This window comes from Prunus mume, linkage group LG8 (assembly GCF_029339155.1).
Source record: "Prunus mume cultivar Tortuosa linkage group LG8, ASM2933915v1, whole genome shotgun sequence".
NCBI lineage: Eukaryota > Viridiplantae > Streptophyta > Magnoliopsida > Rosales > Rosaceae > Prunus > Prunus mume.
In genome coordinates, this window is record NC_142705.1 from 10,404,933 (window position 1) to 10,416,731 (window position 11,799).

General features: G+C 36.6%; 2 protein-coding genes across 4 annotated transcripts; one reads left to right on the forward strand and one right to left on the reverse strand.

The window, feature by feature from the left end:
* Positions 1-3,957: 3,957 nt before the first annotated feature.
* LOC103341776 (uncharacterized) lies at positions 3,958-5,080 on the forward strand. Of its 2 annotated transcripts, XM_008245323.3 has the most exons (4): positions 3,958-4,283; positions 4,423-4,446; positions 4,554-4,697; positions 4,804-5,080. In XM_008245323.3, exons 1-4 carry the CDS (start codon positions 4,002-4,004, stop codon positions 4,894-4,896), a joined length of 543 nt encoding a protein of 180 aa, XP_008243545.1. In that variant the 5' UTR covers positions 3,958-4,001; the 3' UTR covers positions 4,897-5,080. The 2 variants fall into 2 exon arrangements, with proteins under 2 accessions (XP_008243545.1, XP_008243546.1); XM_008245324.3 differs by lacking the exon at positions 4,423-4,446.
* Positions 5,081-5,773: 693 nt separating this feature from the next.
* Positions 5,774-10,199, reverse strand: LOC103341774 (heat shock 70 kDa protein 18-like). Of its 2 annotated transcripts, none has more exons than XM_089042362.1 (4): positions 9,385-10,199; positions 8,383-8,997; positions 7,734-7,934; positions 5,774-7,429 (listed from the first exon to the last, which is right to left on the reverse strand). In XM_089042362.1, exons 1-4 carry the CDS (start codon positions 9,923-9,925, stop codon positions 6,039-6,041), a joined length of 2,748 nt encoding a protein of 915 aa, XP_088898488.1. In that variant the 5' UTR covers positions 9,926-10,199; the 3' UTR covers positions 5,774-6,038. The 2 variants fall into 2 exon arrangements, with proteins under 2 accessions (XP_088898488.1, XP_008243544.3); XM_008245322.3 differs by having other exon boundaries at positions 7,734-7,964; positions 9,385-10,197.
* Between the last annotated feature and the right edge of the window lie 1,600 nt (positions 10,200-11,799).

An 11,799-nucleotide genomic window follows, 5' to 3' on the forward strand; every position in this document is an offset into this window, starting at 1 on the left:
TAAAAGATTCCTTGTATTAAGTTCAACATTTAGTCGTTTTCTTATCGGTGGCCTTCGTCAATCGTCGATTTTGTTGTCGAATTTTGCGAATCTAGGATATGATATGGTCTGATTGTGGTTAGGCCCAAGAGGAGTGTTTCACTCGTCTACCTTAATTTGGTTTATTGTGTAATGGGCCTTAATATTGGCTTAGCCCAAATGTCCTTTGTTTTTTCTCTTTTTTATGCACTGACATTTATTTTGTCTTTTTTTGGGTCTCAAATCCACGTCGTTGTTGCTACTGCATCTGTTTCTCAAATCCAAGTCGTGATTGTATTCATGAATTGTGGATTGACTATTTTGTTAAATTGTATATATATATATAAAAAAGGTCTCCAAGTAATTTTTCATTAAAAAAACCCAAATGTAAAGGCCCAAAGGGGAGCCCAACCTAGACACGAAAGAAAACCAAATGGATTAGAGAACTTAGTGGGTTTTCGGGTCTGACCCAGGAAGTTAACAGAGTCATGCTTCTGGTAAACGGTTTGGTTTTCGCGCCCAAAATTTCAGGGCGGACTACATCCTCTCCTATTCCACATCTCTCTCACTTCACTTCCTCTTGATCTTTCTTGGGCTCACACGTTGCTGAGAATATGTTGGAAAGTAAGGAATAAAAATAAATATTTTGATCATCGAAGCAAAATTTCAGAGTTCACGAGGTGGAATTAATATTTTTTCTTTCTTTTCGTTGAATCTATTTTGGGTAAGCATAAGTTAGTGTCATGGAACACAAGCATAAGTTATTGGCTACTGCAATTTCTCAAGCTCAAGTACCTTGTCCTGACAGTATAATAGACAGTTTCAGTAATCTTCCCGATGAAGATGCTCATCAAATTCTTTCTTTTTTCAATTTTAAACAACTCATTCGAGTAGGCAGTGTGTCCAAAAGGTTCAGAGGGCTTTATCTCTCATCCCTGTCTAGGTTGCTCTCTCTCTCCCTCTCTCTAAAAAATCCACGACACATTTTACCGTTTCTCAAATGAGGAGCATATTGAAGTAGTTGTCTGGCAAGAAAGATATTTTATGGCTCAAAGTATTGTTTCTAAAGCATTGTATGACCCTCATGTGCATATCATCAAATGTAGGCAGGTAGTGTTATAGTTCAGGGAATAACACGTCCCCTTCTTTATTTTCAGAGAAATCCTTGTTTTGGTACTTTTGAGATTTTTTTGTTGATTTGCTTATTGCCTTTTCAGGCACGCGGATGTAATAGGAAGTACTGGAAATCCCAAAACCTTAATTTTACTTATCAGCTTAAGGAGTGCTTTCCAATGGGTTCAATGGAATGGAGTTAGCAAGGTATATTCTTGAGCAAGCAGAGAATTTGGAGAAAATTGTCATATTTTATTTACCTCACCAATCATATGTTATAAAAAAGGTAAAACCAAGCAAGATGGCTTTCACTGCGACAATTGTCTTTCACATAAAAACAGCTGAGATGAATCATGAAGCACAGAGTAGGTTCTGTACTTTTCCAAATATTTTGTTGATGTAATAATATCAAAACTTTAGTCTGGATGGTGATGGATGTGGAATGGAACTTTATTTACAGAACCCTAATCTTGTAACTTTGGCTTGTTTGGAACTGCTTGGAGGTATATTGTTGTGTCTGGCACACTTTAAAATCGGGTAAGCCATAGACAAGTAGTACGTCAAAATGTGCACTGTTGAATTATAAATTCCTGCTGGTTTAAGTTTTATTTTACAGATGTAATATTTTGGTTGGATGAATCTTATATGACACAGATTTAAGACAAGTGTCCAGCTTACATTGCTGGATCAATTTGTAAACACGAATTTCCTGCGACAAATGAGACAAGAACACGTGTACAAAATAATATTTGTATTTATGAAATTTAGGGTTACAATCTCTGTATTGAATCCTCTGATTCGATCTCCAAAATGTATAAAGAAAATTTGTGTTTGATGCAAGGGTCGTAGAGACTTGATCTTGATCAAACGGGTAGCACAAGGCTTGTTTGGTGTTTGGGATTTTCTAGGGTGGAGGAACCGGCACGTATTTGTTGTGCTTGGTGGCTCTTCCAAAGTGTAGGTGAAGAATGCTGGGAGTTTTCTACTTCTTCTCAATGCTAGGTTTTTCTGGCCCCCTTTCTTTCGTCTTGAAGCCTCCTATTTATAGGCTCTTGTAGGTGCTTGACCTAAATAACTTTCTCTATTTAAAACCTTGTTTTGTGGGATTTTGATTTGATTTAAATCAATTCCCATAATCTGGCAATTTTAACCAGATTATCTTCAATTGATTGACCTGATTAATATTTGATTTAAATCAAGGTCAATCACAGAAGATTCTTTCCCTTAATTTTGTCTTCATCTTAAACCGTTTGATGCATTCCGTCGGATGTCGCCACGTGTCACCTTTTTGACAATTAATCCAATTTTGATGAGTCACATGCCACATGGGCGAATTATGGGGCCCATAATTTAATCTACCAAACCCTAATTATTTTCTCGTCCAATGAGATTTATTACACCAAAATTTCATTGTCTACACAATTGTAAGGCTGAAATCACATTCTCAGCATTGTAAAAAGGAATGGTTCCGTTAGAAATGAGAGTACTGTGCACTGCCATGTCTTGTGCATAGCAACGAACCTTTGAGCATTACTGAGTTGCCATTCTTTCTCTGCATTTTTCTGTTTTCTTCGATTCATCTGGTTTTGTGTGAGCTGATGCATTGTGTGTGCAAGTTCTAATTGAACACTAGCAGACTAGCACCTGAAATGAAAGCCAGGTAAGGAAGAACTCTTGAACTTCATGTGCAGTCTTTCGTTAGACAGAGCCTTAACAGGGTTCTGGTGATTTTGGATTGATGGCATTAGAAAGTTGAAGGTTAAAGATGTTTCGGGGTTTATGTTTGTTCATGAAACATTCTTGAAAACACTACCCAGTTACCATGGCCTCGTATTCTTGTTTGTCATATTCCATATCTTATCTAATATCATACTGGTAACTTTGGGCTATTTAAAGTTAGACCCTAAAAATGTCTGGACTCTTATAACTAGATTGGACAATAGCTCAAACTATAGGAAATTTCTTGGCCCGCACTTCGTTTCATCTCCCTTTCTAGCTTTTTCTTTGCCAGGGTTTTTCAAAAAGTAATGCAAAGTCTCAGCAACTTCGTTTCTGATTCCTTTTGAAAAAAATAATCAAATATGATCGTGACCATATAAATAAATAGTAAATGCAATTTGCAGCTGGGTCTTTTGTCTTGATGTGAAGAAAATAATTAAGAGGCCAACGGCCTGGTCACCACTAGGGGTGGACATTAATCTGGCCAACCTGATTGATTTAAATTGTAATTACCGATTTTGTTTGATTTTGATTAAGAAAAAGTCAAACGGTTTAAAAATTAATTTGGTTTAGTTTGGTTTTGAGCTTTTGTAAACCCACCTAAATCAAATTGAACCGTTTATGCATATATTTATTTATTATACATGTGTATCTAATTAGGTAATAACTGTGTATGGATAGTTATTGAAAATGATTTAAATATGAAGCAAGTTGTAAATTTATTGGTTGTAATTGGACTTAACAATGTTGCAAAAATATAAAAGGAAAGAGAATTGAGCTTTGGCCCAAATTGACCGAACCAAACTATTTTAAATTGGTTCGATTTGATTTGATTTTCTTCATTACTTTTGTAAAAACCGAACTAAACTAAACTAAATTATCATATTATAATTGATTCGGCCTTGATTTTGAGGTGAAACCAATCCAATTTGGATCGCGCCACCCCTAGACACCACCAATATGTCGGTGTGCAAAGTCTAAGTCAATACGTAAATACAATAATGGTAAAGATATTTTTTAATTTTATGAAATGTGGAGGGGCACCCTAAACGTGTTGAAAAGTATACTTGATTTTCCCCCACTCACATAAAAATAAATTAACAGAAATCTAGTAGCTTCTGCTACAGAGAGAGAGAGAGAGAGAGAGAGAGATGGAAGAAACACGGGAGGCTGCTTTAGCTTGTTTTGATAATTTGTCAGAGGAGCAAAAGGATAAGGCATGGGAAGATTTTGAAGCAATGGATTTAGATGGTGATGGGACAATAACCCTCATCGAATACCAGCAGTTTTATTATGGCAGCTCTTATAGGATCCCCTTCCAGCAGCTCGATACTAACAGAGATGGCAAGTTGAATTTTCAGGAATTTAAAACTCTTTTCTATTTGTTGCTCAATTCCAGGGGCACAACACCATTAATACCAACACAAAATCAGGTAACATTCAACTTATCATCGATTCATTTAGTTTCTCTCTCTCTCTCTCTCTCTCTCTCTCTCTCTCTTCTTAAGTTGGTTAAATAGCATATATATGTAAGAAATCAAAATGGCTAAAGCTATTTGTTGATGCATGTAGCCAGAATCTTCCGAGTCCAATCAAGTAAGTCAAGCTGGATCTAATCTTTTCCAAACTTAATAAATCTTGGCCTGTAAAATATATTTGGTTCCATAACTTATCATTACAGTTGAAGCGTTTTGTTGGTGCAGCCAAACTCTTCTCAGTCCAGTACAAGGACATTCGGCTTATCAGAGGCAAAATTGGCCTTCATCTACCTCAAAGACAGCCGATTCGTCCTACTAACATGTCTTGTGCTGGGATTGGGTGTCTGGTATCAAGTTAGCCGATCTAGTGTGAGTTCACTATATATATATATATATATATAATGTAATCCAATGTTACATATTCTCCATGTTTAAATTCTACAGCATTCAGATGGGGTAGTTGTTATTATTTCAGGAGGTTGTAATGAAAGCAATAGAGGATTTCAATAGCTGTTGGGCCTTTGCAAGTGCTGTAGCTTCGGTAGCTAGTGGTCTCTTCAATGGCTGATGGGGTAGTTGTTATTATGATTCATCCTATAAACTTTCATGCTTGGTTTTGCCGTGTGTTTCAATTGTATACCAAAGATACAATTTGTTATAATTTAATCCGTAAAGAAATTTCTGTTTCTAACAAATAAGTACCACATATTAAACTTTCGTAGAATGAAAAGTATAGTTGGAGTTGGTTTTTATATGGACCATTTAAATAATTAATATTTCTATATATTAATTAGGCTTTTGTTTCGTAGGATCTTTGCTCATCAAATTAGAGGTCAACTAGCTATTTGATTATCATAATAATCTTCATAGTGTTCTCATCCGCCAGTCTATTTGTTCTAGAAAAACGACTAAGATGATTATTCATTTACGTTTGATCGATTTTTACCGGGGCCCCGAAAATAGGAAGTTCATCTCCAAAAATACATTAGACCTAAAATGGTGGTTTGTGCCCTATTAAATTATAAATCTGCACTACAAGAAAAAAATTGACATTAGTGACCAACAGAATGGTCACTAAAAGTACGTAAAACTAATGTAGTGACCAAATAATGTTAGTTATTGAGTGGTCAATATATAAACTTGTCACAAATTCTTTTTGGTGATACTGAAATTACTGTCGCTAGAACGGTGACTATTTAGTGACTTACCTAGCGCCAATAATATTATATGATACTCCACAAATCGCATCGACTTAATGCAATTCACGTTTATGTTTTTGCTGCATTAGTTTCCGTTAGCTTTAATTTGTAGGGTTTCAGATTAGCTAGATGTATCAAACAATTTGTTTTTGCCAGACAGTGAATCCGTCCTCATTTGTCACCAAACAAACAGCTTGGAGTTTGAGTTCCAATCCAATCTACTATAATCTTCTACTGATTCAAGCATTACCATAACACCATGGTCTATATATATACGTCAAACAATTTTTTTTGTTTTGGGTGAAATATTCGTCAAATATTTTACAAAGAAAGAAAAAGAAAACATGTCCTTTGTACCCATATAAAAACACCAGCTATCACAAAACGGACAACCAGCCAGCAAAAGGAGCTCCCGTCCACTGCCTTCTCCACCAAAATTTTGATTCAAAGGCCCTGGGTGTAAAAATCCAGGTACAAACAGATACATATAGTACTTGGACACTAAAAATTATCATTTCTTACCTCTCTCATCTTTAATTCTCAAATCCCTCAAGCGTTCTTCGGTACGATTGATTGTGATCCCTTTCTTCTGGCCAGTCAGCATATCCTCAGCGGAGACTCTCAAGATTCCATTTGAGTCAATATCAAAGCAAACATTAAACTCAGGAACACCTTTGGGAGCGGGAGGAATGTCATCAAGGCTAAATTCACCCAAATAGTTATTATTTACCGTTGATGTGCTCTCACCCTCATAAATGGCGAATCTGATACTACGTTGGTTGTCATAGACAGTAACTAGAGTCATCTTCTTCACCACGGGAACTCTCGTGTTTCTTCGGATCACAAATTGCATGGCATTTTTATCACCCGTGCTTTCAATCTTCTGCACCCCAAGTGACATAGGAATGACATCCAAGAGACAGAAGTCTTGAAGCTTCCCTGTTACATTGCCTGTCAAGACTGCAGCTTGAACAGCCGCTCCATATGCCACAGCCTCATCCGGATTAATGTTCCTGCACAACTCCTTACCGTTGAAAACCTCCTTCAATAGCTCTTGCACCTTTGGAATTCTTGAAGAGCCACCAACAAGAATAACATCGTCGACATTGCTTATGTCCATTTTGGCATCCTTCAAACACTTTTTCACTCGCTCCATGCACTTGTTGAAGATATCCATGTTCATTTGCTCAAATTTCTTCCTGGAAAAATTTGCATAAAAATCTTCACCCTGGTACCAACAGTCAATTTCAATATCGGTTTCAAACGAATATGACAGTGCCTTCTTTGCCTTCTCACACTCAGTTTTGGCCCTCCTAAGAGCTCTGGAGTTTCCACTAATGTCCAATTGATGTTTTCTCTTGAATTCTTGGACACAGTAACTCACCATTCTGTTATCCAAGTCTTCACCGCCAAGGTGTGCGTCTCCAGCAGTGGCCATCACTTCAAACACACCATGTTGTCCAATGATAAGCAGAGACACATCTAAAGTGCCACCGCCCCAATCAAATATCATCACATGCTTCTTCTTATACCAACCAACCTTCTTGTCAATGCCATAAGCAATGGCTGCAGCCGTTGGTTCGTTGATAATACCCAGCACATTTAAGCCGGCCAAGGCACCGGCATTCATTGTAGCCTGACGTTGCGAGTCGTTGAAGTACGAGGGCACAGTAATAACTGCATTTTTCACATTTGAGCAGAGGTATGTTTCCGCAATCTCCTTCATCTTCCTGAGAACCAAGGATGATATTTGTTCAGCAGTAAATTTTTTCTCTTCACCTTTGTGCATTACCACAATCTTGGGCTTGCCACTAGGATCTTCAATCACCTTGAATGGCCAGAGCTTCACATCACTTTGAACAGAGACGTCACTGAATCTCCTACCAATTAACCGCTTTGCATCTGCAAGTTGACTTCAAGTTAATTTTAGTTTAAAATATTTCTAGCATGAAACAATTTAACTATTTAAATCTCCATATTAGGAATCAATCAAATAATATATATTGCAATTTAGTGTCAGATCAAGCTTGAACTAACAAATTAAAACACCGGAAAATATGAAAAGTTGCATAAAATATAACACCACTGGGTAAAATGGTTATTATCTGGAAAGTTAAAAACAATGGTGTAAGAATATCAATAAGTTGATATGACTTGTCTTTTAATCCAATTACTTTAAGAGAAAACAATTTATTGATATTCTTACCGAAGATTGAGTTGGCCGGATTTCTCAGGATTTGGTTGAATGCTTCATCGCCTACCAACCTATTACTTTCAGTGAATGCAACATAAGATCGAGTTGTCCTTTTACCCTGATCATTTGCTATGATTTCTGCATGATCCTTCTGCCACACCGCTACACACGAATATGTTGTGCCCAGATCGATCCCGATTGCATTTCCATCTTCTGCCATTGTTAATTTTCTCGGCTCAAGAGCTTGAAGAAGAATGTTAAAAGATCAACAAGGAAATTAAATAAGTGCAGAAAACAGATGTGCAAGAAAAATAATATATGGAAGAAAATTGAAAGTCTAAGGCAATGCTTACGTACTATAATTGTAAGATACAATCACTCTAGAGCGTTGAAAAGTATGCTTGATTTTGGAGCAATGAGATAAAATCCTGTTTTGGGTTTTGGGGGGTAATATGCAAACTCCTAGCGATAGATTCAAGTCAACGATGAAGAAAAGTTATGGAAACTCATCTGTATTTTTTTTATAGGTCAGGCATCTTTATTTTAGCAGGCCCCATTTTGAAATATTCTTAGTGAGAGAGAAGATGTAAAAGTGTCCAATTTGGTAATAGAAAGAACCATCTAATTATAAGCAATGGACGTTGAAGTACTGCAAACTTACTTTGATTTTGTACCACGCCACTCCCTTTAATTTGCTCAACAACTGCCTTTGTATTCCTGACCGAAACCAATGCCTCCTTCGCATCCCTTGGTGCCTGCGCGTTCACTACATCTAATCCAACTGCTGGCGATAAAGGTTCAGGTGATGCACCCCAACCTTTAGTTTGAATGTGAGCTTGCACCACACCACTTCCTTCAAATTTCTTGATCACTGCCTCTATATTTTTTATTGAAACCAAGGTCTCCTTCACATCTCTTGCTACCTGCCCTTTCAATATATTTAGCTCTCTTTGGAGACATTCATCCAATACCAGAAGTCTGTCAGTGTATTCACATTGTTTGTAGCTAGTCCACAAATAAACCTTGGAGCACTTACGGATGAGCTCTACACCCTTCCCCATTTGTATTCTAAGATTTTCGAGTTCCTCCTTTGGGCGATCTAATACCTTGTTATGTTCTGCAATCTCTTCGATCAGTGGTTTTAAGAACTCTAGCGTGGATTCAAGACCTCCGAGGAGGGGTTTAAATATCCTAGTTTTGTCCTTCACTTCTATAACGACCTCAAACAACGCAACAAAGTCTGCTTTTAGAGAAGTCCCTCCGTTGAACGATGTCACTGCATAATTACAACACCACCGAAATCAGAAAACTCGTAATTGTCTCAATCTTAAGAAAATGTGAAGAAACCAAAAAGTTAGAGACACCTAATACAAATTTCGAACCCAAGAACAGAATCAAGTCAAACCAAGCAATACCAAAGTACTCAACTTTTTCTTACATTTTCGGTGATCATTAAAGAAAAGAAAATACAAATGGGAAAAGTCACGCGCAAACTCTAACTTCCATAATTTTGAAAGCCCATCGTTTTGGACCTACATCTAAGAAGCCCTTTCAATTACCAACATGTTTTCAATTTGACATAAAACTGAAAATTAAAAACTAAAATGGATATCAAAGGTGCTGAGCAACACAAAACACAAAACTCAAGAAACAATGAAGTCACCTTGTTCCACACCATTCCCTTGAATTTGCTCCGTCACCGTCTTCGTATTACTTCCTGATGCAAAGTTCTCCAGGACATCCCCTGCACTCTCCTGCATTAAATTCAGCATACCCAACACCATTCTCTTCAGTTCATCGAGGTTGCCTCGGTTTTCCCTAGCCAAAACCAAGAGCTCCTTCACATCCCTTTGTTCTTGAATTATCAGTTTTCTTAACAAGCTTTTAAGAGCCCTATCCAATTCAACAATTTGTTCAGTGTAATCATCTAAGCAGCAGTAGTTCCACATGCGAAATTTTGAGAACTCGTCAACGAGCTTTACACCTTCCTCCATTAGCTCTTTAAGACTTTCGATTTCCTCGTTTGGGAGACCCAATTCGACGTTATGCTCCCGAATTTGTTGGATGTCTCTTGGTACCAAAGAGTCCAGCGTGGATTTGAGCTCTCCGAGAAGGGACTTAAAGGTGGCACTCTTGCTCATCGCTTGCTTAACGCCATCGTGGAGCAGCGTAAGCAGTTGCCCGCCGATAAATTCTAGAGCCATAATTACGAGAAACACCCAACGGCCAAAATTAGGAAACTTGCGTTTGATTTGTATTTGAACTTTAACCAACCTTATTCAAATATGGTGGCGAATTGGGTTCGCCACGCTTGCTAAGGGAGGAGGAGACGCCATGAATGATGAATGGTGACGAGACGAGAACCCCCACGGGCGAAGATACTCAGTTCGGGCGTTTACGAAGGACCATCTTCAGGAGGCCCAGTTCTATTGAAAATCCCGATTGAAACTTCCTGAGCAGGAGCACATTTGAGTTTCACTATAATACCTAAAATGAGGGCTGAAATTATAAAAAAAATTCAACACTCAAAACACCTTATAAACACACTCAAAACCTATTTATAAACACACCCAAAAGATATACAATTGTTGATTTTGGGGTTGATTTTAGGTGTGTTTCTATGTTTAAATAGTGTTTGAGTTTTTTTATAAATACATGTCTAGAATTGAGTTTATTTATAAATTTGTTTAAATATAAGTGGTTGACCAATAATTGCACTGAGGTCTTTTGTGTCAAAACACCACGCATTTGACTTTGTTTTTTCATTTTATAATTAAGAAACAAAAAATGAATTTAATTGTGTGCCATGTTCTCATTTTATTTTATTATTTTAATTATTTTAATTATTTTAATTATTGTTAACTTATATTACTCTCATTTGATCAATAATATCATGTTGAACAAAGTTAAAGTACCACATTATGTTTGTCTGCGGCTCCTTGGCAGGTTGGCTTTAGCATATGATACGGCATTATGAGCTGGAATTCTATGGTTTTTATAAGAAAGACGGAAAAAAATTCCAAGTTTGTGAAAAAGGTGACAATTGACTTTCTCTTCAACCTTCTTTTTTGAACTTTTTTCCTTTTTCTCATGACATGTGTCACTTCACATACACTTAAAATAATGACATTAATACATCAAACAAACCACCTTTTGTTTTTCAAGTTTACCCTTATTAAATGTATTGTCTTTTAATTTATCCAATTTTTTTTACAGGAAAAATGTTTTGTATTTTTGTTAAAAAAACACAATAATGACCTTTAAAAAATTCACAAAAGATATATCATTTTTTTACACCGACAAAAGACGTCATTCTAAAGAGGTCTGTTTTAAAAGGAAATTCATTGATTGCATTTTCAAAACATTAATTCGGTAAGTCTGATTATTGATTTTTTTTTTCTAAACCATTAATTACGTAAGTCTTATTTGTTGGAGTCTTTCTAGAAAGGAAAAAAACACTAATGTTTTTTCTTATTTAATTTTTTAACAAGGAGATAAGAAAGTTGTAACAAATTTGGATAATACATTATATTGAATATAATTGAAATAACTATATCTAATATATTTGGAATGGGTAAATACCTAATATATTCCTCTCTCTCATCCCATGTACACACTTTCTTAATCACCGTCTTCTTATTATATGGGCGTAAGAGTTCCAAGCCAAGTATAGAAAATCATGATGCTCAATCATGGAGCTTGGCTTGTGATGCGTGAGCATTTCACAGGTCAATGTATATGAAACCAACCCCCAAGCTGTCCATAATTTTTGCAAGTAACGGCATGTAGGGGTGGCATTTTAGATCGAAAAATTGAAAAACCGCAAAAACTAACCAACAATTTATCGCAATGGAACCACAATCACGGGAAACTGAACTGCATTTGCAGTATGAAGAACCGAACCACATTTGCGCTTGCGGTTACGGTATTTGATTTTCAAAACTTGCGGTAACTGCAAACCGCAACTATATTTTAATTATAAAAAAATTGCATTTTGTAGATAGCATTAGTGCTCAAACAATACAACGGAGTCTTTCAAATCCACTCACCACCACCAACACTTGAGTTTGTAACATTG

Bases quoted from the DNA above. Each gene is read 5' to 3' on its own strand.
- LOC103341774 (XM_008245322.3), bottom strand. From the start codon at position 9,925: ATGGCTCTAGAATTTATCGGCGGGCAACTGCTTACGCTGCTCCACGAT. The intron at 8,998-9,384 runs GTGACTTCATTG...GTAATTATGCAG, and splicing joins AGGGAATGGTGTGGAACAAG to TGACATCGTTCAACGGAGGG. The intron at 7,965-8,382 runs GTAAGTTTGCAG...TTCTTCTTCAAG, and splicing joins TGGCGTGGTACAAAATCAAA to CTCTTGAGCCGAGAAAATTA.
- LOC103341776 (XM_008245323.3), top strand. From the start codon at position 4,002: ATGGAAGAAACACGGGAGGCTGCTTTAGCTTGTTTTGATAATTTGTCA. The intron at 4,284-4,422 runs GTAACATTCAAC...TGATGCATGTAG, and splicing joins TAATACCAACACAAAATCAG to CCAGAATCTTCCGAGTCCAA. The intron at 4,447-4,553 runs GTAAGTCAAGCT...TTGTTGGTGCAG, and splicing joins AATCTTCCGAGTCCAATCAA to CCAAACTCTTCTCAGTCCAG.